Here is a 26,410-nt window from a genome sequence, read left to right on the forward strand (position 1 = left end):
GGGATGCACTGTGTATTTAGTCCCACCTTTCTTCTTCATGCCTTAGCCTCCATTCACCACATGTACTATTTTCTGCTGGAGAAAGACACCCTATACATTTTTATCTATCTGATGTTCATTTGTTACAAGTTTTGGATTAAGGTCTGGTTCACACCAGATGTGGTGGGACTGCGTTTGGCAGCTATTCCAGAGCAGTAACACCACATAGGCAAGGCAAAATGACTTGTCTCCTATGTGCCCGGCTCACTCACTGCGTTGCAATGGTGGGCGGGTACGATGCACTGAAAAAAGTACTGCATGCAATCCACTGCCTTCATCATCATTGCATTGATCGCAGCCTATCAGTGCCCATCGGTGCGCTGCAGTGCAGAAGCTCAAGTTACTGTCTGCCAAGCTACTGAGACTGTAAGTGTTACCAAGCCCACAACAGTAAAATCAGTCTGCATATGCAGTAAAGCTTTCTTCTTATACTCACTATGGAACTTAAGGGGTTAATCCTGCGCATTGTGTAAAAAGGCTGTTTGATCCTGCCTTCTCTAATCCTCCCCTTCTTCCACAGTCCCAATCTATCTCCTGATAGTACAGAGCCTTGGGGCACTTTGCACATGCTCAGTTTGATGTGTATTGCTGGAGAGTTTTTTTGGGGGGGGGGCAGGGAGAGTGCATGTAAATGGCACAGGGCCAATCAGCACTGTCCAGACAAAGGGTCAGGAGTCATGCAGCCTCATAGGACAGTCACAAGAGAATGAAAATTCCTCCTACAAGCTTTAACCAGCACTTGGCTGGCTACTGATACAAGTCACAGGACTGCTATATACTGCTTATGGGAAAAGGTATTTATATTTATAGAAATAATTGCATTTCCATGTTCTGTGTACTGTGGGAGAACACTTAAACTTCTTCCCGCCCAAGAGACGGCTACAGCGCAGGCCTTAATTACCATAGACGTCCTTCCAAGCATGTGCTGTCAGTGCGTCCCTGCAGGCCGTGCATGGCGTGCTCTGTGATCAGCGAGTCTATGAGACACGGCTAATCACAGATCAGAGTAAGGGGCCAATCCCGGCCCCTTACCTTATGATCAGCTGTCAGCCAGTGACAGCTGATCACGTGATGTAAACAGAAGACATCAGCCCCTCACACAGAGAGCCACGGCTGCCTCATCTGTGCCCACCACTGCCACCTGTCAGTGCCCACCAATGCCACCTGTCAGTGCCCATCAATGCCACCTATCAGTACCCACCAGTGCCATCTACCAGTGCCCACAGTGCCACCTACCTTTGCCCACCAGTGCTGCCAATCAATGACCATCAGTGCCACCGATCAGTGTCACCAACTAGTGGCTACCAGTGCCCATCAGTGCCACCCATCAGTGCCGCTTATAATTCCCCATTAGTGCCACCCATCAGTGCCAACCATCAGTGCCCATCAGTGCCACCCATCAGTGCCGTCTCATCAGTGACTATCAGTGCCACCTACCAGTGCCCATCAGCGCTGCCTTATCAGTGCCTATCATTGCCGCCTCATTAGCGCACATCAATGAAGGAGAAAAATTACCTGTTTTCAAAATTTTATAACAAACTATGAAACAGTTTTTTTTTTCAACATTTTTGGTATAGTTTCGTTTTTTTTTTAGCAAAAAAATTTAAAAACCCAGTAGCGATTAAAGCAGATCTCTGGGATTTTCAAAAAATCCCACATTATTACACCCCCACTACATACACAAAACAATAAACAGTTATTACATTTGTGAAATTTCTTACCGTTTAAGAGATATGTCCAATTGAATTTTCAGGAAGTCAGTTTTGTGATTCAAAAATTGCAGCCTGTATTCTGCCCAATAGGAGGTGTTAGAACAGTAATTGCATCATATCCTCTTCTCTCTCTCTCTAACTGTAAGCAGCCTACATTTCCCATGAATCCTTGGGATGGGAGTGGGAGGTACACTTGGCCTGTACATGTAAATGTGAACTCGCCCACTTCAACATAAATCGCACCCCTCATTCTGCAGCCAGCAAGCCATACATAGCACACGGTATGATAGGTTACAGCCCCTTATAATTGTAAAGCGTGTCTGTTCTCTCCCCTTTAGCTACAACAGGAGATAAACATATTGTCCTTACTTACTTTATATAATCATTACTGAACTGTAGACACATCCCACAATTATATATTATACACACTGTACTCTGTTGTAATTCAGTATTAGAAATACTGCTCCTGCTGCAGCTTTGAGACCGTTCTAACAGCAATCAATGGCCCCCAGTGCAGCTCATCGGTGGCCCCCAATGCAGCTCATCAGTGGCCCCCAGTCCAGCTTGTCAGTGGCCCCCAGTGCAGCTCGTCAGTGGCCCCCAGTGCAGCTCGTCAGTGGCCCCCAGTGCAGCTCACCAGTGGCCCCCAGTGCAGCTCACCAGTGGCCCCCAGTGCAACTCATCAGTGGCCCCTACTGCAACTCGTCAGTGGCCCCCAGTGCAGCTCGTCAGTGGCCCCCAGTGCAGCTTGTCAGTGGTCCCCAGTGTAGCTTATCAGTGGCCCCCAGTGCAGCTCATCAGTGGGCCTCAGTGCAGTTCATAAGTGGCCCCCCAGTGCAACTCATCAGTGGCCCCCCAGTGCAGATCATCAGTAGCCCCCCAGTGCAACTCATCAGTGGGCCCCAGTGCACCTCGTCAGTGGCCCCCCAGTGCAGCTCATCAGTGGCCCCCCCAGTGCAGCTCATCAGTAGCCCCCCCAGTGCAGCTCGTCAGTGGCCCCCAGTGCAGCTCATCAGTGGCCCCCAGTGCAACTCACCAGTGGCCCCCAGTGCAACTCACCAGTGGCCCCCAGTGCAACTCACCAGTGGCCCCCAGTGCAACTCGTCAGTGTCCCCTAGTGCAACTTGTCAGTGGCCCCCAGTGCAGCTCGTCAGTGGCCCCCAGTGCAGCTTGTCAGTGGTCCCCAGTGCAGCTTATCAGTGGCCCCCAGTGCAGCTCATCAGTGGGCCTCAGTGCAGTTCATAAGTGGCCCCCCAGTGCAACTCATCAGTGGCCCCCCACTGCAGATCATCAGTAGCCCCCCAGTGCAACTCATCAGTGGCCCCCAGTGCAGCTCGTCAGTGGCCCCCAGTGCAGCTCGTCAATGGCCCCCAGTGCAGCTCATCAGTGGCCCCCAGTGCAGCTCATCAGTGGCCCCCAGTGCAACTCATCAGTGGCCCCCCAGTGCAGCTCGTCAGTGGCCCCCAGTGCAGCTCGTCAATGGCCCCCAGTGCAGCTCGTCAGTGGCCCCCAGTGCAGCTCGTCAATGGCCCCCAGTGCAGCTCATCAGTGGCCCCCAGTGCAGCTCATCAGTGGCCCCCCAGTGCAACTCATCAGTGGCCCCAGTGCAAATCGTCTGTGGCCCTCAGTGCAGCTCATCAGTGCCCCCCCCAGTGCAGCTCATCAGTGGTCCCCAGTGTAGCTGATCAGTGGCCCCCAGTGTATAGCGGGATTGTTATCACAAATCACCGAGAACACCGGTCACTGGAATCTCCCGCCGGATTGGCACAGTGCGCTGTCAATCACAATGCCGGTGGGAGATTACAGTGATCGGTGTTCACGCATACAATACCTGTCACAGCCAGAGATCCATGCTGTGTCATCCGGTGATTTGTGATAAGGATCAGGCTATGCATGGGGGCAGCAGTAGGGGAGGGGGGTGGGGCGGAGCGGCGAGTTTCGGATTGCTGGCAGGGAGCAGAGGAGGAGGGAGGAGAGAGAAGAAGGAGGGTGGCACAGACCGGGGGGCTGCGATACCCCCCTCCGCCCACAACAGGAAATAGAACTCCCTGCTCACTGTGAATTGAACTACAAGGGGGCGTGCCAGATCGCAAACAGGATGTCAGCAGGCAATAACGTTTTTTCAGCAAGTTCAGCAGCCTATTACAGAGGAACTACAGAGCTCAGAAGAACATGGATGACAAAGTTGATGAAGGTAGAAGATCAGCAACAAGGACATGGAATAATGTTTTTGGCCAGAGTTCTGCTTTAAATGCCGGCAAAAGAAAGCTCTATTTGTGTGGAAAAAAAATGATAAAAATGGTATCTGGGTACAGCATTGCATGACCGCGCAATTGTCATTCAAATGTGACAGCATGAAAGCTGAAATTTTGGTCTGGGCAGGAGGAGGGTTTAAGTGCCAAGTAAGCAAGTGGTTAGGCTATGTCACCCAACTGGATCAGGTATACAGATCACGCTGTCAGTGCTTTTAGATTTTGGAAGCAGAACAGTCAAACAAATTTTTTTTTTCAGTCAAAATATTGTTTAGCTCCACTCAAATCATTTAACTCCAGTCAAAAAATTATTTAGCAACAGTTAAATAATTTAGCTTCAATCCCAAAAAAAATCAATCACAGCTCTGGAATACACTGAGATGTGATTAGTACAGCAATTGTCATACAAGCCTGCACATGCCTGCAATCTAATCACAGCAGCCTTCAGTTTACAAGAGAGCAATCATTCAATGTTTTTCTAATTGGACTTGTATACAAGTCATTTGTGCAATATACATGGACATACCTCCCAACTTTTTGAGAAGGGAATGAGGGACACCTATCAGCAAAAGTACACAGGCATAGGACACACCCCTTGCCACGCCCCCTTAAAGGAGAATTGTACAAAAAAAAACCAAGATTGTTTAAACCCACAAGTGCTTTTCTTTACCATTACTATTCCTTAATATTGGCTTTTGGAATTTACAAATACAGCAATTTAGAAATCAGATGAAATGTTTAGCGCTGGAAAACACTTTTTGACAGAAAAAAAGTGCATTTTTTATACAGCTATATAGATCTGACCAAAATGAGGGACAAATGAGAAGGAATGAGGGACAAATCAGGGACAGTTGGGAGCTATGCATATATACAGTATAAACTGCCTGCCATACTACACACCATTCTGATTTCTCCTTATAATACCTTCTCAAACAATTTAGACAGATAGCAGTCTGTGCTCAACAAACAGACAAAGTGCTAAGCAACTGATACATCTCTCAGAGACTGCCTGTTAATGCTTTCATTGCCAGCACAATGTCACAGCAAAACATTACGTTTTCTGTGGGAGCTAAAACACAACAAGAAACAGAGTTCTTTGCAGATCAGGAACTAAGCAGACAAGGTAAATGCTTGGTAAACCAACATGTAAGGTTCAACAGAATTATGGGTCCAATAAAGAAGAACCACTGGTTAATGCTAATCGCTTATGGTACAAAAGGGTTGATTGCATGTCATACCTTTCTGAGCCTTCTCATGAAACACTGCAACTAGAGGGTGCTCTCAGACAATTCATTGCTGCCTATGGGAGTTATCAAAGATCATGCCTTAAATATACTAACTTCTTAAAGCTGTACAACACTGAAGAGTCACAGTAAGTATAAAAGGGATTTGATGAGTATAATCTAGAGATTATCTCATCACTTTGTATCTACCAGACACTCCTGTAGATCTGTCAAGTCTCTGCAATCAAGATCTTCCACTCTCGGCCAACAAGTTATTAAACCCTTTGCCAGTGATGAAGCTTCTAAAATTCAGGCAGCCTTTGCCCAAAAGAAAGTGTAGACAGAAGCCTAAACTGAATGCAAGTTAGCACAGACGAAAGCAGAGATGGAGGCATACCTCCCAACCGTCCTGGATTGCCCGTGAAATTCCCGCCTTGGGAGGTCTGTCCCGCGTCCCGACCACCTTCATTCCAGGACAATACAATGTCCCAGAATTGCCCCCTGGGCCAATCTGATGCCCCCTAAAAATGCTGCCGCATCACGGCTGTCCCTCACTGCCCGGCGGAGTACTCCTGGCCAAGACCCGCTTTATTTTTACCACCAGGTGCTGCTTGGCTTACTGCCCAAACAACTGGTTGCTAGACACGGTCCGCCTGGCGTCTAGCAACCAGTGATGTCATGACGAGGAGGAGAGCGGGGCCCCAGCATTCAAAGCGAGCTGGGGGAGGATACCTAGGACCGCTGGTTTTGCCCCTGACTCCGTCCCCGTCTCTGGGCCTTGCCTGAAGGCTGTTCCTGCCACTGGAAGAGAGGTAGGAGAAATGCTCCCTGCAGTGCCCCGAGGACGCTCATAGTCACTCTGCTCCCTTCCATACACTGTCCCCCTCCAGTCATGCTGTACAGTCCCCCCATACTGCCCTCCACTATCCCCCTCCCATCATACTTTCCTCCACTGTCCCCCCTCCCATCATACTGCCTCCCCCTCCCATTATACTGCCCTCCACTAACCCCCCTCCCATTATACTGCCCTCCACTGCCCCCCCTCCCATCATACTGCTCTCCACTGCCACCCCTCCCATCACACTGCCCTCCACTACCCCTCTCCCATCATACTGCCCTCCACTGCCACCCCTCCCATCATACTGCCCTCCACTACCCCCCTCCCATCATACTGCCCTCCACTGCCACCCCTCCTATCATACTGCCCTCCACTACCCCCCTCCCCCCATACTGCCCTCCACTACTCCCCTCCTATCTTACTGCCCTCCACTACCCCCTCCAATCATACTGCCCTTCACTACCCCCCCATACTGCCCTACACTATCCCCTCTCCCATCATACTGCCCTCCACTTCCCCCCTCCCATCATTCTGCCCTCCACTACCCCCTTCCACCCATACTGGCGAGGGGGGGTATAAGGAAGCAAAAACTGTGCACATGAAAGCACAGATGAAAGCCAAAACTGCATACAAGGAAGCACAGATGGAAGCAGGGGTGAAAGCAGAAGCTGCATGCAAGAGAGTAGGGTTGGAAGCTTTGAAGAAACAATGTGAGCACGCCTCGGCCATGGCAAGGCTAAGGCTGCATGCACACTGGACGTTAAAATAACATTATAAAAATGACAGTAGCTTTGCAGTGAGTCTTTCAACGTTTTTTAACATTTTTGCAAAAGCATTTATTAATGTTTTTTAGCTTTTTCACGCTTTAGTGTTTTTTAAAATCTTTTTTATTTTTGAAATTTTTTTTTTTCAATGGATCCAAAACGTTAAAAAACGCTGGTGAGCCACGTTTTTGAGCGTTTATCAAAGTTTATCAGTGTTTATGAGCGTTTGGGGGTTTTTGTGGTCAGAAAAACAACTCCTGAACGCGATTTTATGGCGTTCAGAAAACAGCCCATAAACTTCACTGCTGATAAAAGTTCAAGAATGTCCATGTGTGCATGGACACGTAGGATAACTAATGCCTCGTTTCCACTGAGCGGATCAGTTCGGTTCAGTTCGGTACGGTACGCTATTTTGGGTGTTTCCATTATGAAAGCGGCCCATACAACCGAACCGTACCGCTCCATTCAGGGTCCTGCTTCAGATGTGGGGCCATAGAAAATGGAACGATTTGGTTAGGGCGGAGCTATGATACAGTCCACTGATTGGCTGACAGAAAACCCTCTGCTGTGCTATGCTGAGGCATTTTTTTCTAAACCCTGTATGGCCCCTTCTGGTCCCACTTGCTGTGGAAACGCTCATCAGAATAGACCAGACCATTCTAGGCCATTCAAACTGTACCGATCCAAACCGATCCGCTCAGTGGAAACGAGGCAATAGAGTGGAGTTTATGGGCTGTTAAAAAAAAACAAAAACGCCCAAACTCCAAAAAACGGCCGTTTATGAGCTCCAGTGTGCATGGAGCCGAAAAGTTTTAGAGCAAGCTGCTACCAAAAGTGAAGAATGTAACAGCAGCAGACACTCAGTTACATTGTATATGTATAATATCTCTCACACTCTCCATCCAAAACTTCAGTTCCCAGCCACAGCAGCTGTATCCCTCATCCAAGGTCAGTGCACCTCACCTACCACACTCACAACAATCTGCCTACTTATCCCTCAGTACACCCAGCTTTGGCACTGCAGCAAACTGTAGACATGGTATGCAGATAATGAACATCTTATCACGAGGTTAGTCAACTACCTGTTACCAATTACACTGCTACAAAGCTGCAACCCAGCACAGCAATTAACTCTCAGTATCAGTTATGAATGCCTTTGCACCAGTCGCTCAATCTCACCAGGACAGGGAATGAGGATTCAGTGCGAATTGAAAAAGAGTCTTGTCAGTTTTCCGAGCAGTGTGGTCCAGTTCAGGTGCATTGACTTCTTTGGGAACGATTCTGAATCGCACATGTCATTCAGTTGTGAACAGGATAAAATCCTGACCTGATACTGATGCAATCCTGACCTGATCACAAACTGACCTGATACGCTGATCAACTACTTAGGGAGGCCTGGAGCAGGTGGAATGGAATGAAGCTAGCAGAAGGCCGGCATGACAGGGGGATAAGGGTACAGCAGGGGTTAAAATAAAAGTTGTTTTAGATTTATTGTTAGGGGATTGGGTAAAAGATAATGTTGTAATGGGAGGGGTTTAGGTTATTTAAGGGTCAGGAGGGGTGTCCCGGGCAGCATTGCGGGGAGAACTACAGTGAAGAGGAAGTTTCCCACCCACCCTCCCTGAATACGTGGTTGTGTATATTGGATTAATGTTTATTTACAGGTGGTATGATGGATTACGTCGTGGCAGCAGATGGATGGCGGTGGTGGTGGTCTTTGATGGTGGTAACTAACCCAGGAGATGGAAGTGTGGGGGGACTCAACGGTTATGGGCCCCTATTGGTGTGTACAGTTAACACTGATTAGCTGAAGATAGTAATGGTGACACTGCGGGTAACGAGTTGTCTTTGGGCTGATGTTATCACGGCCGTAGGCCTTTTATGATAGAAGGCCCACAGTGTAGATGTGGAACAGAATTTACGTTGGGAAGTGTCGTCATTGACCACCAGGAGGAGAAACTGACAGTTGATTTTGTTACGTTTAAAATGTTACAGATATATATATATATATTTTATATAGATTTATATTGGTTAATAAAAGGCTGCTATGGCCAGTTTTATTCCAACAAGGTGTGGTGTCGTCAATATAGTTAAGGATAACGGGGACTTAAAGTTGGGGTATGATAGATGGCGGCAGCCATAAAAGGAAAAAGGTGTGCATCTTATTTACACTGGTCATGTGAATTAGCTGTAAAAACGGAGCTTCAGTTCTCATTGCACATGTGAACCCAGCCTAAAACTGCACAAGGTAAAGTGGAGTTCCAACCAAAAATGGAACTTCCACTTTAAGGAAAGGTGACCCCCCTGACATGCCACATTTGGCATGTCATTTGTTTGGGGGGTGGGGAACCCTCTAACCCTCTAACAAGAGGGTTCCAGCTCCCACTTCCTCATGGGTCTCCGCGGAGATGGAAGTCAGTTCACCTCTCCCCCCTCCCTCTCGGCAATCATCTGAGACACGTCACAGGTCCCAGATGATTGCCCGGCCAGTCACAGCGCACTGCGTGACTTGCGCATGTGCAGTGCGTCCCCGGCTGTGAAGTCACGGCCGGGCGCCCACAGTGCCAATGCTGGCACCGCAGAGAGAAGGGGGAGACGAGCGGGGCTTCTATCCCCCGCATCGCTGGACCCTGGGACAGGTAAGTGTCCTATTATTAAAAGTTAGCAGCTGCAGTATTTGTAGCTGCTGACTTTTATTTATTTTTTTTTTTTTAAGCGGAACGCAACTTTAAGCTGCTGTCTGCTGGGAACGGTTGGCCTCAACTTTGCGGGCTATAGTTTTTAATCATTCATTGGCCAGTGTGACAAAACGGACTGGTATAGCAAGTTAGGACTGTTTTTATATACTGTTGCCAAGTAAATGCAGTTCACTTCTGTTAAGAATACTGCAGGTGTTTAACCATATCTCTCAAGGTAACATTATTGTCTTATTGATTGTTTGAATAAGTACATTTGCTAATCCTCTCTTTTAAGCTATGCTTGACCTAAGGCCCCTTTCACACTGGGGCGGTGGGGGCGTTGGCGGTTAAACGCGCTATTTTTAGTGGTGCTTTACCGTCGTTTTAGCGGCGGTATTCGACCGCTAGCGGGGCAGTTTTAACCCCTGCTAGCGGCCGAAAAAGGGTTAAAACCACCCACAAAGCTCCGCTACAGCGGCGCTATGCCGGCGATATAGCCGCGCTGCCCCATTGATTTCAATGGGCAGGAGCGGTGAAGGAGCGGTGTATACCGGTGTAGCTCCAAAGATGCTGTTTGCAGGAGTTTTTTTTCCCTCCTGCCAGCGCACCGCTCCAGTGTGAAAGCCCACCTCCACTGTATGCTGTGGCTGGATAGCACGGACAACATCATTAAACAGAGACAAATGTGCCCTGCCTAAAGATGGACCATGTCCACCTTTGCCTATGGACACAGAGGCTGATGGCCCCCTCTCCTTGTTGGCCTGCCAGACATAATGGGGGGGCTCATTACATTCAATAGAAACTGGGACATGTGTGATTGGATGCACTTTATTGAATGAAAAGTGGTGTTTGGTGTACTTTAAATTGAGGACTGACGCTTTTACAAGAATGTAAAAACGATAAAATAAAATTAAAACATTAAAAAAAGAGGGAACACCAGCGTGGCAGTCAGAAAAACTGTGGCTGACAATAAAAAAAAAAATAGGGGCAGGCAGGGGCCAAAAAAACCCTAAAACATGCAGCAACCAAAAAAAGGGGGGGTATACAGCACTGTATACAGCAGCACTACACTAACACACTACTACGCTGACAGTACACTATACTGACACACTTTACTCACACGCTATACTAACACTACACTAACACTCTACACCAGGGCCGTCTTTAATATTGACTGGACCCTGGGCGAACATTTTCTTGGGCCATTTCTTCCATGCAATTTCGCTCTCCACCTGCTCTAAGACATACAATAAATAGAAGCTAGACTCAAAATCAGTTTACTGAATCAGATCAGGCAGCGATTGCGATTAGTTGCCAGAGGTTTCAGTGTAACATTACCGCTCACTGACTGGCTGCTAAAGGCTACAGCACACATTATGGCTCACTTATTATTTGCTAGAGGTTATAGCACACATTACGGCTCACTGTTTATTTTCTAGAGGTTACAGCACATGACTTCTGCTTGTTGATTAGTTGCTAGAAATTACTGTACTCACCGATTGGTTGCTAGAGGTTAGTGCACAGTATTACTGCTCACTGATTGGTCGCTAAAGGTTACAGCACATCATCTCCTCACTGCCTGCACACCATGGACTGGGGAGGTGAGGGAACCCATCAATAGACAGAAAACTCCTAGGACTCCTGGAATCAGTGGCAATGCTGGGGGGGGGGGGGATCAGTGGCAATGCTGGGGGGTTTCTGGGATCAGTAACAGTGGTGGGGGATGGGATTAGTTAGTAGGCAGTACACTGTGGCAAATTCTGAATCATGTAGAGCAAAGCTGGAAATCTTTGGCAAGTATATAGTGGGGGATTCTACCAATGTAATGGGGAATTTACAATGACCACCAATGTTAGGGGGATTTTCATTGACCATCAATGTGAGGGGGAATTTGCACTGTTCCACCATGTAACAGGGGATTTTATGCCACCCACCAATAGAAAAGAGGGATTTCTACATTGACACAAATATAATAGGAATATTTACACCAACCACTAGTGTAAGGGGAATATACAATGGCCTCCATGTAAGGAGGAATTTACACTGACAACCATTGTCGAGGAGATTTGTACTGACCACCAGTGTAAGGTGACACTTCTACACATGATCACCAATGTTAGGGGGGATTTACACTGACCGCCAATGTAAAGGGGGATTTACACTAACCACCATTGTAGGGGCAATTCTGCACTTACCACCAATGTAAAGGGAAATGTACAGTACACTGATCACCAATGTTATGAAGAATTTACACTGACAACCAATATAATAGGGGATTTTATATCAACAGCCAATAAAGGGGAATTTCTACACTGGCCACCAATGTAAGGGGGATTTACACTGACCCCCAATTTAAAGGGGGCTTCTACATGGACCACCAATGTAAGGGAGGATTCAAAACTGACCGCAAATGCAAGCTTGGATTTTTTAACGATTACCAATATAAAGAGGAGTTTCTACACTGACCACTAATGTAATGGGAATTTACACTGACCACTAATGTAATGGGAATTTACACTCACCACTAATCTAATGGGGATTTGCACTGACCACTAATGTAATAGGAGTATTCACAGTAACCACCAATGTAAAGAGGGATTTACAATGACCACCAATGTAAGGGGGACCTTCACACTGGTCACTAGTATGAATGAAAGGATTGTATACTAAGCCCCAATGTAATGAGAAGATTTACACTGACCACCAATGTAACTGAGACATTTAGCCTGCGTTCACATTTGTGTGTACATACAAAATCGTTTTCCTGACACCACAGAAACATGCTGCCCTTTCGCAGATACACAGCAGGTCCATTAATTGTTAAAGCAGAGTTCCACCCACTTTTACAACTTTATATTAAAGGCAAGACCACCCCTCTACCACTCGTTTTTGGATAACTATTTTTTTTGTTTCTTACCTTTTTTGAAGTATTGAGTGTACTGCGGCCCAGTACACATGCACCAAATGTCTGGGTGCCCTGGCACCATGTTATTTTGAAGAAGGGTTCCACCTCCAATTTGCAGAACAGGCTGATGTTAGGCTTAATGACCATAGTTGTAAGCAGGACTTTCAAGCATGTCCTTTTACCTCCCCAGTGGGCAGCATTCAGCAGAAGTGATGGTAGATATGACCTCAGGGGGACATGATATACATATGAATGCCGCCTCTATTTACATATCAGTGCTGCGGTCCTATTTAACCACTTCCCTACCCAGCCATAGACATATGACGTCCTGGGATGGGATCTCCCATCCTGGGTGGATGTCATATGACGTCCTGGGATTCCCGGCCGTCTAGGGGGCGCGCGCGCGCGCCCGCCGCGTTGCTCGGGACCCGGTGCGTGTGCCCGGCAGCCGCGATGTCCGCCGGGCACACGCGATTGCCCGTTAACCGGGCCGGACCGTGGATCTGTGTGTGTAAACACACAGATCCACAGCCTGTCAGGTGAGAGGAGACCGATCTGTGTTCCCAGAAAGGAGGAACACTGATCCGTCTCCTCCCCTTGTACGTCCCCTCCCCCTACAGTTAGAAGCATTCCCTAGGAAACATATTAACCCCTCCCCGCCCCCTAGTGGTTAACCCCTTCACTGCCTGTCACATTTACACAGTAATCAATGCAATTTTATAGCATTGATCGCTGTATAAATGTGAATGGTCCCAAAAATGTGTCAAAAGTGTCCGATGTGTCCGCCATAATGTCGCAGTCACGAAAATAAATCGTGATCGCCGCTAAAAAAATAAATAAATATAATTTTTTAAAAAATGCCATAAATCTATTCCGTATTTTGTAGACGCTATAACTTTTGCGCAAACCAATCAATATACGCTTATTGCGATTTTTTTTTTTACCAAAAATATGTAGAAGAATACGTATCGGCCGAAACTGAGGAAAAAATTTGTTTTTTAAAAAAAAAATTGGGATATTTATTATAGCAAAAAGTAAAAAATATTGTGTTTTTTTCAAAATTGTCGCTCTTCTTTTGTTTATAGCGCAAAAAATAAAAACCGCAGAGGCGATCAAATATCACCAAAAGAAAGCTCTATTTGTGGGGAAAAAAGGATGTCAATTTTTTTTGGGTACAACGTTATTTACATGTAAACACAGGGTCTGCAGGTGAGTCATCTGTACATGGCAATAGGGCAGAGCTGGGCAGCAGCAACAGAACTTTACACTGAGATATTGGGACACAGCACGAGATTAAATCTTCAAGGGACAAGGGAATTTAAACTGAGATAGTTGGCAAGTATAAGGCAGCTGCTTTGGGCCCCACAACAATGATGGGGCCCAGGGCAGCTGTCCTTTTTGCCCTGCCTTGAAAACGGTCCTGCGCTACACTCAGGGTCAAATGTTATGTAAAGCTGTGTTAAACACTGCACTACACTAACACACTACACTGACACTACACTATAGTCACACTATATTGACACACTATACTAACACTCTGCACTCAGAGTTACAATAAGTGAACACGTTAACTCGCTAGTAGCAAACTGAGCCCTGTCTATCTCCACTCCAACAAACTGCAAAAGCTTCCTATGGGAAGGAACCTTTTATAGTGTGGGGTGGAACTATGAGCACTGAGCCGTGACTGGAGAAAGCCATCATCATCTTGTCCAATCAGGACTCTGACAGTGCTCTGGTGCCCTAATTGACCAGCAGTCAGGTTCAAGGCTTCATTCAATTAGGGCCCTAGAGTGCACTGTGAAGCGTGCAGTGCATTGTGGAGCACTCAGCAGGCAAACATCCCGTGGAGCAACCTGCAAATTTGGGTGTTCACCGAAAAGGCAAATAGGCGATGTTTAGGCCGAACTTTTGCTCAGCTCGAACCGTTCGCCCAACACTATATACTAAGGCTGGGCTGGCTACACTGCTAAGATAACACTACAGAGTGCACAGGAACTTGCAATCATAAGTTTAAACAGTATGAATGGAGAAATCTACATTGTCGGCTATTGTATTCAGCAGCCGCAGTCCCTAATAGGAAGCGGTCACTGTTTGGCTGATATTTTTCTACCCAGGTCAGTTGTTTTTTTAAACTGACTTATGTTGAGCTGGGTGGTGCTTGCAGGGAAGAATAAGAGGAATTGGCCAAAATTTAGGCTATCTATGGCAAACCTTATTGCATGTCTGGAAGAATCAAGGGGGGCCCAATCATACGGTACTTTACCAAGTGGTCAGCTGTGTCCAATCACAGATGATCACATGTAAACAGACCTTTCCTCACACGCTGTCACGGTGGTAACTGGCAAGTGTGGGCATATTTACATTGACAATCAGATCACTGATTATCAGTGTCCTAATTATCAGTGCTACCTATTAGTGCCCATCAGTGCAGTTTATGAGAGCCCATCAGTGTAGCCTTATCAGTGCCCATCAGTGCAGCCTCATCAGTGCCCATCAGTGCAGCCTCATCAGTGCCCATCAGTGGAGCCTCATCAGTGCCCATCAGTGAAGAAGAAAATATACATATTTGCAAAATTTTATAACAGAAGCTAAGATTTTTTTTTTTTCAAAATTGTTGGTCTTATCTTATTTAGCAAAAAATGAAAAACCCTGTTGTGATTAAATACCACCAGATTAAAGCTCTATTCGTGTGAAAAAAATAAATGATAAAAATTTCATATGGCTACAGTGTTGCATGACCGCGCAATTGTCATTCAAAGTGTGACAGCTCTGAAATCTAAAAATTGCCCTGGGAAGGAAGTGGGTGAGTGCCCGACACTGAAGTGGTTAAAGAGATGTAATAAAACTTTCTAATGGTATATTTAACAGGCCAGAATAGATTCAAAGTTAGGGTTTACATACAAATTAAAGTGTATGTATAGCCAAAAAACCTTTTTTCTTAGGTTTGGATAGAGTAGAGAAGAATTAGAACTGCTGTTGGGTTTTTACTGCTATATGAGCCCCCGTTAGAGAGATTTATCCTCACTTTCTGTTCTCCTGGTGCTGTTTTCACCAGACAAGAAGTGGAGTAAATCTACAACAGGGACACTGACAGAAATAAAAATCTTACAGAAGTTCTAGCCTTCTTCAGCACTATTAAAGCATTTTATTTCTGCCAATGTTGCTGTTGGAGAGTTCTCCTCATGTCTTGTCTGATAAATCGTTAAAATAGAAGTCCGATCTACTGCCATCTGGGGCTCTGAGACATGTTCCTTAGTTCCTGTCCTGCTTTTAAAGTAGAAGTCCAGTCTAATTTTAAACCTGCTCCCGCCCCCATTCTAAGTAATATACTAATTATCTTGTGTAGAGGAAATGTGTATAAATACTCATTCCCGGCTTTGTATGTGTTTGGTTTTCTCTTTTTTTTTGTTTTTTTTTTCTCTTCTTTAACATTCTGCTTAAAAATTTGTGAATCAGTACTGCTTGGACCTTGCAGAAGGGGACATACCCCGAAAGCTTGTCCTGAAAAATTGTATGTTAGTGCAAATAAAAAAAGTATCACGGACAGTACTCAATTTTCTCCGGCTTCAGGGGAAAAGAGATATTGGCAACAATGCAGCAATGCCTGCGCAGTGAAAGCACCCATAGACTTACAATTGGGGATCTGTTGTTGGCTGTCCCTCTTCTCCCCTGGGAGAGCCAGTCATGTGATCGGACTGGAGCACCCAGGGAAAAGGTAATACACATCTCTCCTCTACAGAATAATTAGTATAGGATATAGGACGGGGGGTAGGAACAGCTTTAACCACTTTCATACCAGGCCAAAGTTGGCACTCCTCTTCTACATGTAAAAATCATAATTTGTTTGCTAGAAAAGTACTCAGAACCCCCAAACATTATAATTCTTATATATACATGTAGTGCTGGTAGATTTGCGATCTACCATATGTTAGGTAAATTTAGTAATTTGTTCGTTAAATAGGTTAAGTTTGCCTCTGTTCCAGCTTGGCTGACGTGTGTGTTTCCAGACTGACCGGTGGGTGTCGCTGTTATTACTGGTCAGTGTTGGAAAGGCAACGTGTCGAAGCGTATGGATGCTCTTCTGTCCCGGAGACAACTCGGTGGAGGTGGTCCTCCGAGTTGCATTCTGGGCGAGGGTATTTATGGGACAGACGCCATATTAGGGGGTTCGTTTTACAGCCACCTGCTGGCCCTCCTGGCCGACAGGTATGCGTTAGAGAGCAATCTCATGGTCCTCCGTTCTGGAGGCCCATGTCGCTGCGGCGCAGGGGTGGGCCCAGAAGCTTGTCTGGGGCCTACCACAGCAGCCGAGGAATGGTCCTGAGCTGTCTATCCAGAAGGGAAGAAGCTGGACAACCAAGGAGATCCCAGGGGAGGACCCGTCATGGAAGGATACCGCGGCGTGCTGGTCTGGAGAGGGGCCTGGTGACTCGGTTGGAGGACGTATCCTAAAAGTAACTATACAGCATAGTGTTGCCGGGTTGGCTTAAAGGTTCAAGCACTGTGACTGACATTCACTACAAGAAAAACCGGTACATCCTGTGGCAGAGGATCGTACAGTTTTACCCCAAACAAGTCTGTGGCAGAGACTTTTGTTCGTGCTATGTACTGGCTGCTAGGCAAGTGAGAGAGGCCTATCCAGGCGAGCAAAGAGTGTGTCTCACGAGGGGAGTGCATTCTATTATATTATCCAAATTCTACCAGGACATTTGTCAAGAACCTTATAAGAAGATATTTGAGTTTCTTCTGCAGTTTCCCCTCTCCCTCTTTCCTGCTACTTCCTTAGTAAATCGTTTATTAAAGCATTGAAAACGTACTCAAGTGTTGGTGCGTGTATCGTCCAGAGGTAAACTCAACGGAACCCTAGACCCGGTGCCGGTAAAACAGAGGGAAGAAGAGTGAAGGTAACAAACCCGCTTAAACCAGCAGCTCCACCGAGAGTTAGTGCTACATGTGGGGGAGTCTCCGGGATTTGTTGACCGTCAATTCTCTGTTTTACCGGGAGTTTACGGAGAGAGCTGGACTTTGGAAAAATTCTTCAGGAAGAGAAAAGGTTAAACTGCAGGACTTTATTTCTGAATGAGTAGACGGCGGGCGCCAGTGAAGGCCAGGGAGCTACGTGACTAGAAGAACAAGTGGGAGGAGCCTACCCTACTTGTTACTGCGTGGGACGCGTGTGTGTGTTTGGCGCCAGAGGAGAGGAAAGGCTTCGTGATCGTGCTGAGAAGATCAGAGTGTGGCCATGTCTTTTCCTGGGATGCAGCCAATCATGGGACCAAGAATGTTCCCTGTAAGCACCGTGATGAATACTGTGATATCTGGAACTCTGCTCACAGATACTGGAGTTCGTTTGAAGCTGCAGGGGAGGTTTGTCCTGTACACCTCAGGAGATATTGAGGGACTGGGTATGATCTGCCACCGATGTTAAAGATTGGCCGTACATCTCTGTCCATTTGGCCGATGTCCGCAATGTGGAGAGTACTTGTTTGTGGTGGAGCAACCTACCACATCGCCCCGTGCTTATCGAATAGATTGGGCAACAGGTATCGCCACAGTAGAAGCTGCTACCGCTATGGAGAGAGAACGACAGGCCACCACTTCACCTGTTGTTGCTGACAATGTTCCGGAGGGAGACACTGCTGCTGTCGTCTCATCAGGGGACATTACTTTGATTTCTTACTTTTTTTACTTTTGATTGACGTCCACTACACCTATTCCTGTTGTGCCTACTCAAAGGAAAGTGGGATATGTGAAGGCTTCCAGCGGCCGTGGTCGAGGCCTACCCCAAAGGTTACCTGAACCGGAGCTACCAGAGTCCACATCAGGAACGGGTAAGCCACTGATGGGGAATGTATCTGGGACTGTGAGTAAATATCTACCAGCAGAAGAGTTGAGAGACTCGGAATTAGAATCCATGTCGGACCTTTCCGGGGATGATGACCTATTTGAGACTATGTCACAAGAGCTGTTATGGTCACAAGGTGAAGATGTTGCCTCTGCTATGACTTTCCCTGAATGGACAGCTCTGAGTTCTGGGAAGACGTCACCCTGTGTGGAGCCATACAGTACTGTTACTGGGACTTTGCCAAAAGTTGTTAGTTCATTACAGACACTGCCTGGGTCTATGGTGAGCAAGTCATTGGATTCTTGTGTACCACCTGTCAACGTCAGCCAAGCTGGAACAGAGGCAAACTTAACCTATTTAACGAACAAATTACTACATTTACCTCTCAAATAGGTCATCATCCCCGGAAAGGTCCGACATGGATTCTAATTCCGAGTCTCTCAACTCTTCTGCTGGTAGATATTTACTCACAGTGTTTCCAGACTGACCGGTGGGTGTCGCTGTTATTACTGGTCAGTGTTGGAAAGTCAACGTGTCAAAGCGTATGGATGCTCTTCTGTCCCGGAGACAACTCGGTGGAGGTGGTCCTCCGAGTTGCATTCTAGGCGAGGGTATTTATGGGACAGACGCCATATTAGGGGGTTCGTTTTACAGCCACCTGCTGGCCCTCTTGGCCGACAGTTATGCGTTAGAGAGCAATCTCGTGGTTCTCCGTTCCAGAGGCCCACGCCGCTGCGGTGCAGGGGTGGGCCCAGAAGTTTCTCTGGGGCCTACCACAGCAGCCGAGGAATGGTCCTGAGCTGTCTATCCAGAAGGGAAGAAGCTGGACAACCAAGGAGATCCCAGGGGAGGACCCGTCATGGAAGGATCACACAGCGTGCTGGTCTGGAGAGGGGCCTGGTGACTCGGTTGGAGGACATATCCTAAAAGTAACTATACAGCATAGTGTTGCCGGGTTGGCTTAAAGGTTCAAGCACTGTGACTGACATTCACTACAAGAAAAACCGGTACATCCTGTGGCAGAGAACCGTACAGGTTTACCCCAAACAAGTCTGTGGCAGAGACTTTTGTTCGTGCTACGTACTGGCTGCTAGGCAAGTGAGAGAGGCCTATCCAGGCGTGCAAAGAGTGTGTCCCAGGAGGGGAGCGCATTCTATTATATTATCCAAATTCTACCAGGACATTTGTCAAGAACCTTATAAGAAGATATTTGAGTTTCTTCTGTAGTTTCCCTTCTGCCTCTTTCCTGCTACTTCCTTAGTAAATCGTTTAATAAAGCATTGAAAACGTACTCAAGTGTTGGTGTGTGTATCGTCCAGAGGTAAACTCAACGGAACCCTAGACCCGGTGCCGGTAAAACAGAGGGAAGGAGAGTGAAGGTAACAAGCCCGCTTAAACCAGCAGCTCCACCGAGAGTTAGTGCTACATACATATAATTGCGCAGCAACTTTTCAAACACGGTTTAAAAAAAAAAAAACTGTTTAATGAATTAAAAAAAAACACTAAAGTTAGCCCAATTTTTTGTATAATATGAAAGATGATGGTACATCGAGTAAATACATACCTAACATGTCAAGCTTTAAAATTGTGCACATTCGTGCAATGGCGTCAAACTTCGGTACTTAAAAATCACCATAGGTGACACTTTAACATTTTTTACAGGTTACCTGTTTAGAGCTACAGAGGAGGTCTTGGGCTAGAATTATTACTCTCGCTCTAACGATCCCTCACATGTGTGGTTTACTTATGTATGTCGTTTACATATGTATGCGTTCGCTTCTGCATATGAGCACACAGGCACAGGGGCACTTTAAAAACAAAAATTTACTATTTTTTATTTATTTTTTATTTACACTTTCCCTTAAACAAAATGTATTATCACTTTTATTCTTTTTACAAGCAATGTAAACATCCCTTGTAATAGGAACAGCGCATGACAGATCCTCTTTGCAGAGAGATCTGGCATCTATAAGTCCCCACATCTCACCTCTAGCCTGGAAAGACTGTGATGAAAAAAAACGATCTTAGCCTTTCCTGTTAAAAACATGGCCGTCATAACGTCGTGCCCGGCCTCTGAAGGTCATAGAGACTGCCGTGGATTATCTGGTCCATGGTATTCTCTATGGTAAACTTCCTCCACCGGCCAATTCATTCAAAAAGGCACAATGGCATTGAAAGGACTCAATTTCTAACGCGTTTCATCTACAAAGACTTTAACTGGGGTATGAGTCCACATCCATGCACTGCGCAATAATATGCACTCAATAATCAATAATAATTAACTGGTTGCCACCCGCCCACTGTCAAATGACGGTGTTTTACTGCACCTGAATGAGTGGGTGGAGGGGCGGCATATAGAGCAACCGATGCTCTGCATTCTCCTCCCTGCAGCTGCTGAATGCCTGCAGGAGAGAGAGGAGGAGAAGTGGGCATTCAGCGACTGCAGGGAGGAGAATACAGAGCATTGGTTGCTCTATAAGCTGTCCCGCTGCCCCACCTATCTAGCCTAGTGTTTCTGGCAGCCATCGGTTGCTGGGACTTATGTCTCCGCCTCCTAGCTCTGCCCCCCACATCTTGGTTCTTGGCTGCTCCTGCCGGGTAAGGTAGGAGATTTACTTCCCCGCAAGGAAGCCTAGAAAATATATTCTCTGCCATAGCATATGGTGTGTCCAGGTGTCCTACTGTAACACTGCCCCCCTTCCTGTAATACTGCCCCCCCACCTGTCACACTGCCCCTTCACACTGCCCTCTTCACACTGCCCTCTTCCCACTGCCTCCCCTGTAATAGTGCCCCCACTTGTCACACTGCCTCCCCCTGTCATACTGCCCCCTCCTGTTGTACTACCCCCCACCTGTCACACTGCCCCCCCACCTGTCATACTGCCCCCCTTCACACTGCCCCCTTTACATTGCCCCCTCTGTCACACTGCCCCCCTACCTGTCACACTGACACCCATCACACGGCCCCTATGTCATACTGCCCACACCCCCTGTCACACTTACCCCCACCTGTCACACTGCCCCCTCCTGTCACACTGCCCCCTTCACACTGTCCCTCCCTGTCATACTGACCCCACCTTTCACACTGCCCCCCGTCATACTGCCCCCTCCTGTCATAGTGCCCCCCTGTCATATTGCCCCCCTCCTGTCACACTAGGGGGACTGTCTTCTTGTGCTGTCAAGTGCACTCCTATGGTGGTGCGCGTAAAAGAGGAAAACCCTAGAGCGCCGGCAGGGGACCCCGAAGAGGAGATTTGGTAACTATAACGTGTTTATTACTTTAGGAAAAAATTTTTGTAAAGGATGAGACCAAATTTTGTCATTTAATTACAATATAAATCAAATCTCACACCCATGTGGTTTGGCTGCCATCTAAAATGTATTTTTTTCATAAATATCTGCACATAGAAAGTGCAAATATTTTAAGCTTTTTATGGATTTATAACACTAACAACATTAGATTGCCAATAATGATTGTGGTGGGTAATGTACAGCAAGTGACATGTAATAATGATATTATATATTACACTGTAGAGCACATTTATAAGGCAGAGAATGATCAGTCCACCAGTCATGTGCACATTTTGCACTTCAGGCTGTCTCTTATAGATATAATACTCATTTGCCACCTGCACAGTTGCCAGATCAGCACCATCTAGACCCATCACTTTTAAAAGGGCAGGGAGGACTAGGGGGATAAGGGTGCATTTCCCCCCTAGGCCATTGCTAATAAGATATGTTATTCTTTAGCCTTTAGAGATCGATCAGAGCTGGACCCACAGTCAGTGTAGCATACTGAGCACTATATAGTCACCTGTTCCCCATTCAGTCCTGTGACAACAAAGTTCAACAGATTCTTTCACTTTTTCATAACAAATTTCTTTTGCAGCTCTGAGATGCAAAAGAAGTTCATTCTGGAAGATGCCATGTACACTTGCCCATAAAAATCTCTCTCTACCATAAAAGGGCCAGTTGGTTATGTTTGCCCCCCCCAGTTCAGAGAAGGACCTGGCATGCTGGCTTTCCCAATGCCCATATTTGCTGGGTATCAGACACACAGAATAATTAGGATTTTCAGCCTAATATCCTCAGTGGTATTTGCCATGCTTCTGCTGCTGGGGACAGCAATTAAAGGAGAATCTAGGCAGCGTTTAAATACGCTCCCGTGGCTAAACAGTTATATGAGGCAAGGAAAATACTCAAGCTGGTTGGTATCAAAGTGTGTGAATTACAACAACTTCCCACCATCAGAGCGACTATTGCCAAATAAATATATCCAAGCTTGCAGCAAATTAGCATGTGAAATATTTGGCTGATTCTCAGATGTACAAAAAGAATTTAGCAGCCTTTACAGAAAACCTTAATTATTCTGCATTTTATAGATTATGATACATTTCTGGATAGTTGGCAGTCCTGCTATTTAGCTAACTAAACAAAAGTGATTCTATGAACCTTATCGGATGCAAGTGATGGATAGTTGTATGCCACATCAACAGACATTCACATGGGCTATGATGAAGTAATATGGGGTAACGCTGCCAAAGAAGGGGACTCAGTGATCTGTAGCAACACATTGCATCTCAGACAGATGTAAATCACCACAGTCTGCACAGAACATTGAAACAGAACTGCTTCTAGTGATTAATTCGTCTTCAGCTCAGCACTTTTCTGGCTAGTATTGCAGACACTGAAATAGAGGATGAATTCACTTTCCTTCTGGTGCCATAAAATAAATATACCGTTTGCTAGCCCTCTCCTTTCTGCATGCAGTCTGCATATAAGCAGACAGCAGTGATCGCCTGCCTCTAAAACACATCCTATCTTCTAACACTGGGCATTTATACAAGACTGGCATTGTTGTGTCCCAGAGCTGCGTACAGTGTGCTGCAACAGGGTAGTGCTTGCTGTGGATAACAAGACAAAGGAGCAAAAATAGTTGGGCAGCCATGCCCTGCCTTGCAGCCCATGCACAATTAAAAATGATAAATGCATGGATATAAAAGTCCTTATGTGTGTATTCTACTGGGAGAGGCTGCAGTAGAAAAAGAGTTGATTGTCCCAATAGGAAGAGAGGTGATTGCAAGTCAATGTGACTTTAGGTATTGTAATTCTTCTGGTATTATTAGAAACAATAATGGAATTTCTTTTTAAAAAGCCATTAAATAGTAAGAGTAGCAGATACTTGGAGCCATCAACCAATGGATGTAGTGATAACATCAACAGAATCTGAATTCAAACAGGTCGGGGAGAGCCACAGGTCTAGCTATTAAAAAAAAAAATTGTCAAATAAATAGGCAGACTAGACCAGCCTTTTTCAGGGGTGCCTTGGCAAAATGCCTAAAAATTGCCCCAAAATTGTATACAAGCTAGCAGATGGATGAAGCCTGCCTTTAGGCTGGGTTCACACCATTGCGAATTGGATGCGGGTTCACCGCATCCAATTAGCAATAGCAGGAGATTTTGACCGGCTCTCTACGGAGCCAGTTCACATATCTCCGCAGCAGGTCCGGTGCGTTGTGCAGAAAAACGCTGTGCGTCTTTTGGTCCATTTCAAGTCCGAATTCCGCCTAAAATTTGGGCTGAAATCAGACCTAAAATGGTGAACCAGGACGCACCGGACCCCTGCTGGGAGACGGATGGGGGGATGGTGTGAACCCAGCCTGAAGGTAAACAAAGCCACTGGTTTTTGTTGTGCGCTATTACGACCTTCTAGCCGCAGACATCCTAACAACCAATAACCCTCCCCTGCCCCTCTCTTTCAGCGCTGGGGTCACATTAGCTGAGTGATGGAGAAAAACTGAGGGAGAAGAGAAACATTAGAATACTAGTCAATACCAGTGTGCAAAAGTGTACTGGATTTGGAAGAATAAATCACCTTTAACGTTGGGTGTCCTACGTGTGTGGATGTTGATGCATTATGGAATAGAATAGAATGTATTAAGCCGCGTACACACGAGCGGAGTGTCTGACAGAAAAAGTCAGACGGAAGCTCTTCATCGTCTATTCCAATCGTGTGTATGCCTCATCGGACTTTTTTTTTAGAAAATTCTGACAGACCTGGAAATGGAACATGTTCTAAATATTTCTGACGGAACCAATTCCTATCGGGAAAACCGCTCGTCTGTATGCTTTTCCGACTGACCAAAAACGACGCATGCAAGCAAGTACGAGACGGAAGCTATTGGCTACTGGCTATTGAACTTCCTTTTTCTAGTCCCATCGTACGTGTTGTACGTCACCTCATTCTGGACGGTCAGACTTTGGTGTGACCGTGTGTAGGCAAGACCGCTTGAACGGAATTCCATCAGAGTTCCATCGGAGAAACCTTCAGAGTTTATTCCGACGGCAAAACCAGTAGTGTGTACAGGGCATTAGAATAGTTTTTTACATTTTAGAATGGGGTGCCTCGAGACTGTCCATAATTTTAGAGGGTGCGTTGAGATTATCCATAATTTAAAGGGTGCTGTAACTGAAAAAAGGTTGAGAAACACTGGAATGAACTTGTTCTTGGCTGTCAGTATTCTAAATCCTTAATAAATGATGGTTACTAGACAATTGAAAACCATAACTCGGAAATCCAAGGTTACAATACAACCAGTATGTGTTAATTTATCTACCCCCATTTTTAAAAAATGTTAACACTGTAAACACTAATCTGAAGCTTTCTAGATGTTTTTTTAAAGCTACATCCAACAATTCTATTGAGATCTACATTCAGCACTCCTGGACTGGAGCCAAAAGATGCATGGGGTGCTTCAAAAAAGCTGATTGATGTTTTGTTTTGTAGTGAAAGCTTTTTCGACATGTTGCTCTTCAGACTAGCATGCACAATCTAAGATTTAAAAAAAGAAAATGCCTGTGTGTACTTAGCTTCATATATATAGGAAGCCCCAGCTCTGCCAGCTCATGCAGTAGTAAAAACACCTGACACACATTTAGATGGGGGAATACCAGTCACAATCTACTGCTTTGCTCCAGTTATTGCAGCTTGAGCCTCTAGTATCTGTGATTGGTATTCCACAAGAGATACACTCATCTTTTACTACCCCAAAATGCAATGAATCGTTAAAGATACTGACCATGTCTGTCCCCAGGTTCTGCTGTGTGCTGACAATCATTGTGGCAGGGAAGAGGTGGCTTGTTCTGTTGTAGAGTTAAAGTAGAGTATGTCTCCTTTCCCTCAGCAGCGCAGGGAATGGGGATGTCTCAGCACAACTCACTGTGTGCCTCACGCAGCCAGAGAAAGCCAATCTTGTATTGACCAGGGGAATTAATCAGAAAGACAGCATTAAAAAAAAAAAATCTTGACTCTCTCAGCAAAATTATCCACTGTGAGCAGGAGGAGGTGGGGAGTTGGATTGCCGTTTAGAAGCAGCAAAGAAGGAGAGGAGTGACTTCATGCAACAAATAGCACACTGGTACCGTAGAAGATGAAAAGGATATATGCTAGATTCCCTGTATGTAAATATGAAAAATATTTTGTACACTTTTAATCTTAGAAATTATTTGATTTTGGTAAATATTTGTTGTTTTTATTTAAATTGTAAATACATATTAAATAGTCCCAAATATGTCTTAAAGCAATGACTAAATCTCCTTTAAACTTTGTCATGGCAATGCCATTTTCAGTTAGTATATTTCAATCAATTTAAATCTGCAGCTTTTATTACAATAATACCTGGTGATCTTACTATCAATGTCCTTGCCCAGACACTTTGTGTTGTAGGGTTAAACATTCTGTCTCTGTCTTCCAATTGTTGTCCTGTGATGTCACACAGGCTTCCTATGGAGACCTTAATGTGTTACTAAACCCGGAACTCTGCATTCACTATATATGGTCTCCAACAGTACACACAACATGGAAATGCAGTTTTAGTAAACATAAACTGCTAAACATCTTTTCTCAGCAGAATGTAAATCAAGGGATTGGAATTTGGGATTTTAATGGTGCCCAACAATATGTGAAATTAAAATTTTGTTCAAAATATAAAACATTTTTATTACATGAAAAAAAGGATAGGACAATCATAGGTGCATAAAACACAGAGTAAACATGTAATTGCTAATACTGGCCAGAGTATCCAAATGCCTATGGTAATTACTGGTAGCGATCCCTACATGTTTCGCCAAACATTGGCTTCTTCAGGGGAATGT

General features: G+C 45.7%; 1 protein-coding gene across 1 annotated transcript in view; it reads right to left on the reverse strand.

Annotated features, from left to right (window-relative positions):
- LOC141127496 (inactive dipeptidyl peptidase 10-like) overlaps positions 1–25,642 on the reverse strand; it is a 303,439-nt gene extending 277,797 nt beyond the window's left edge. The window contains exon 1 of the mRNA XM_073614008.1: positions 25,336–25,642. Coding sequence (XP_073470109.1) covers positions 25,336–25,374 — 39 coding nt within the window. The 5' untranslated portion in view covers positions 25,375–25,642. The remainder of the gene's footprint in view (positions 1–25,335) is intronic.
- Positions 25,643–26,410: the final 768 nt, after the last annotated feature.

The sequence above is a fragment of the Aquarana catesbeiana genome, linkage group LG02, assembly GCF_042186555.1.
Source record: "Aquarana catesbeiana isolate 2022-GZ linkage group LG02, ASM4218655v1, whole genome shotgun sequence".
Classification (NCBI taxonomy): domain Eukaryota; kingdom Metazoa; phylum Chordata; class Amphibia; order Anura; family Ranidae; genus Aquarana; species Aquarana catesbeiana.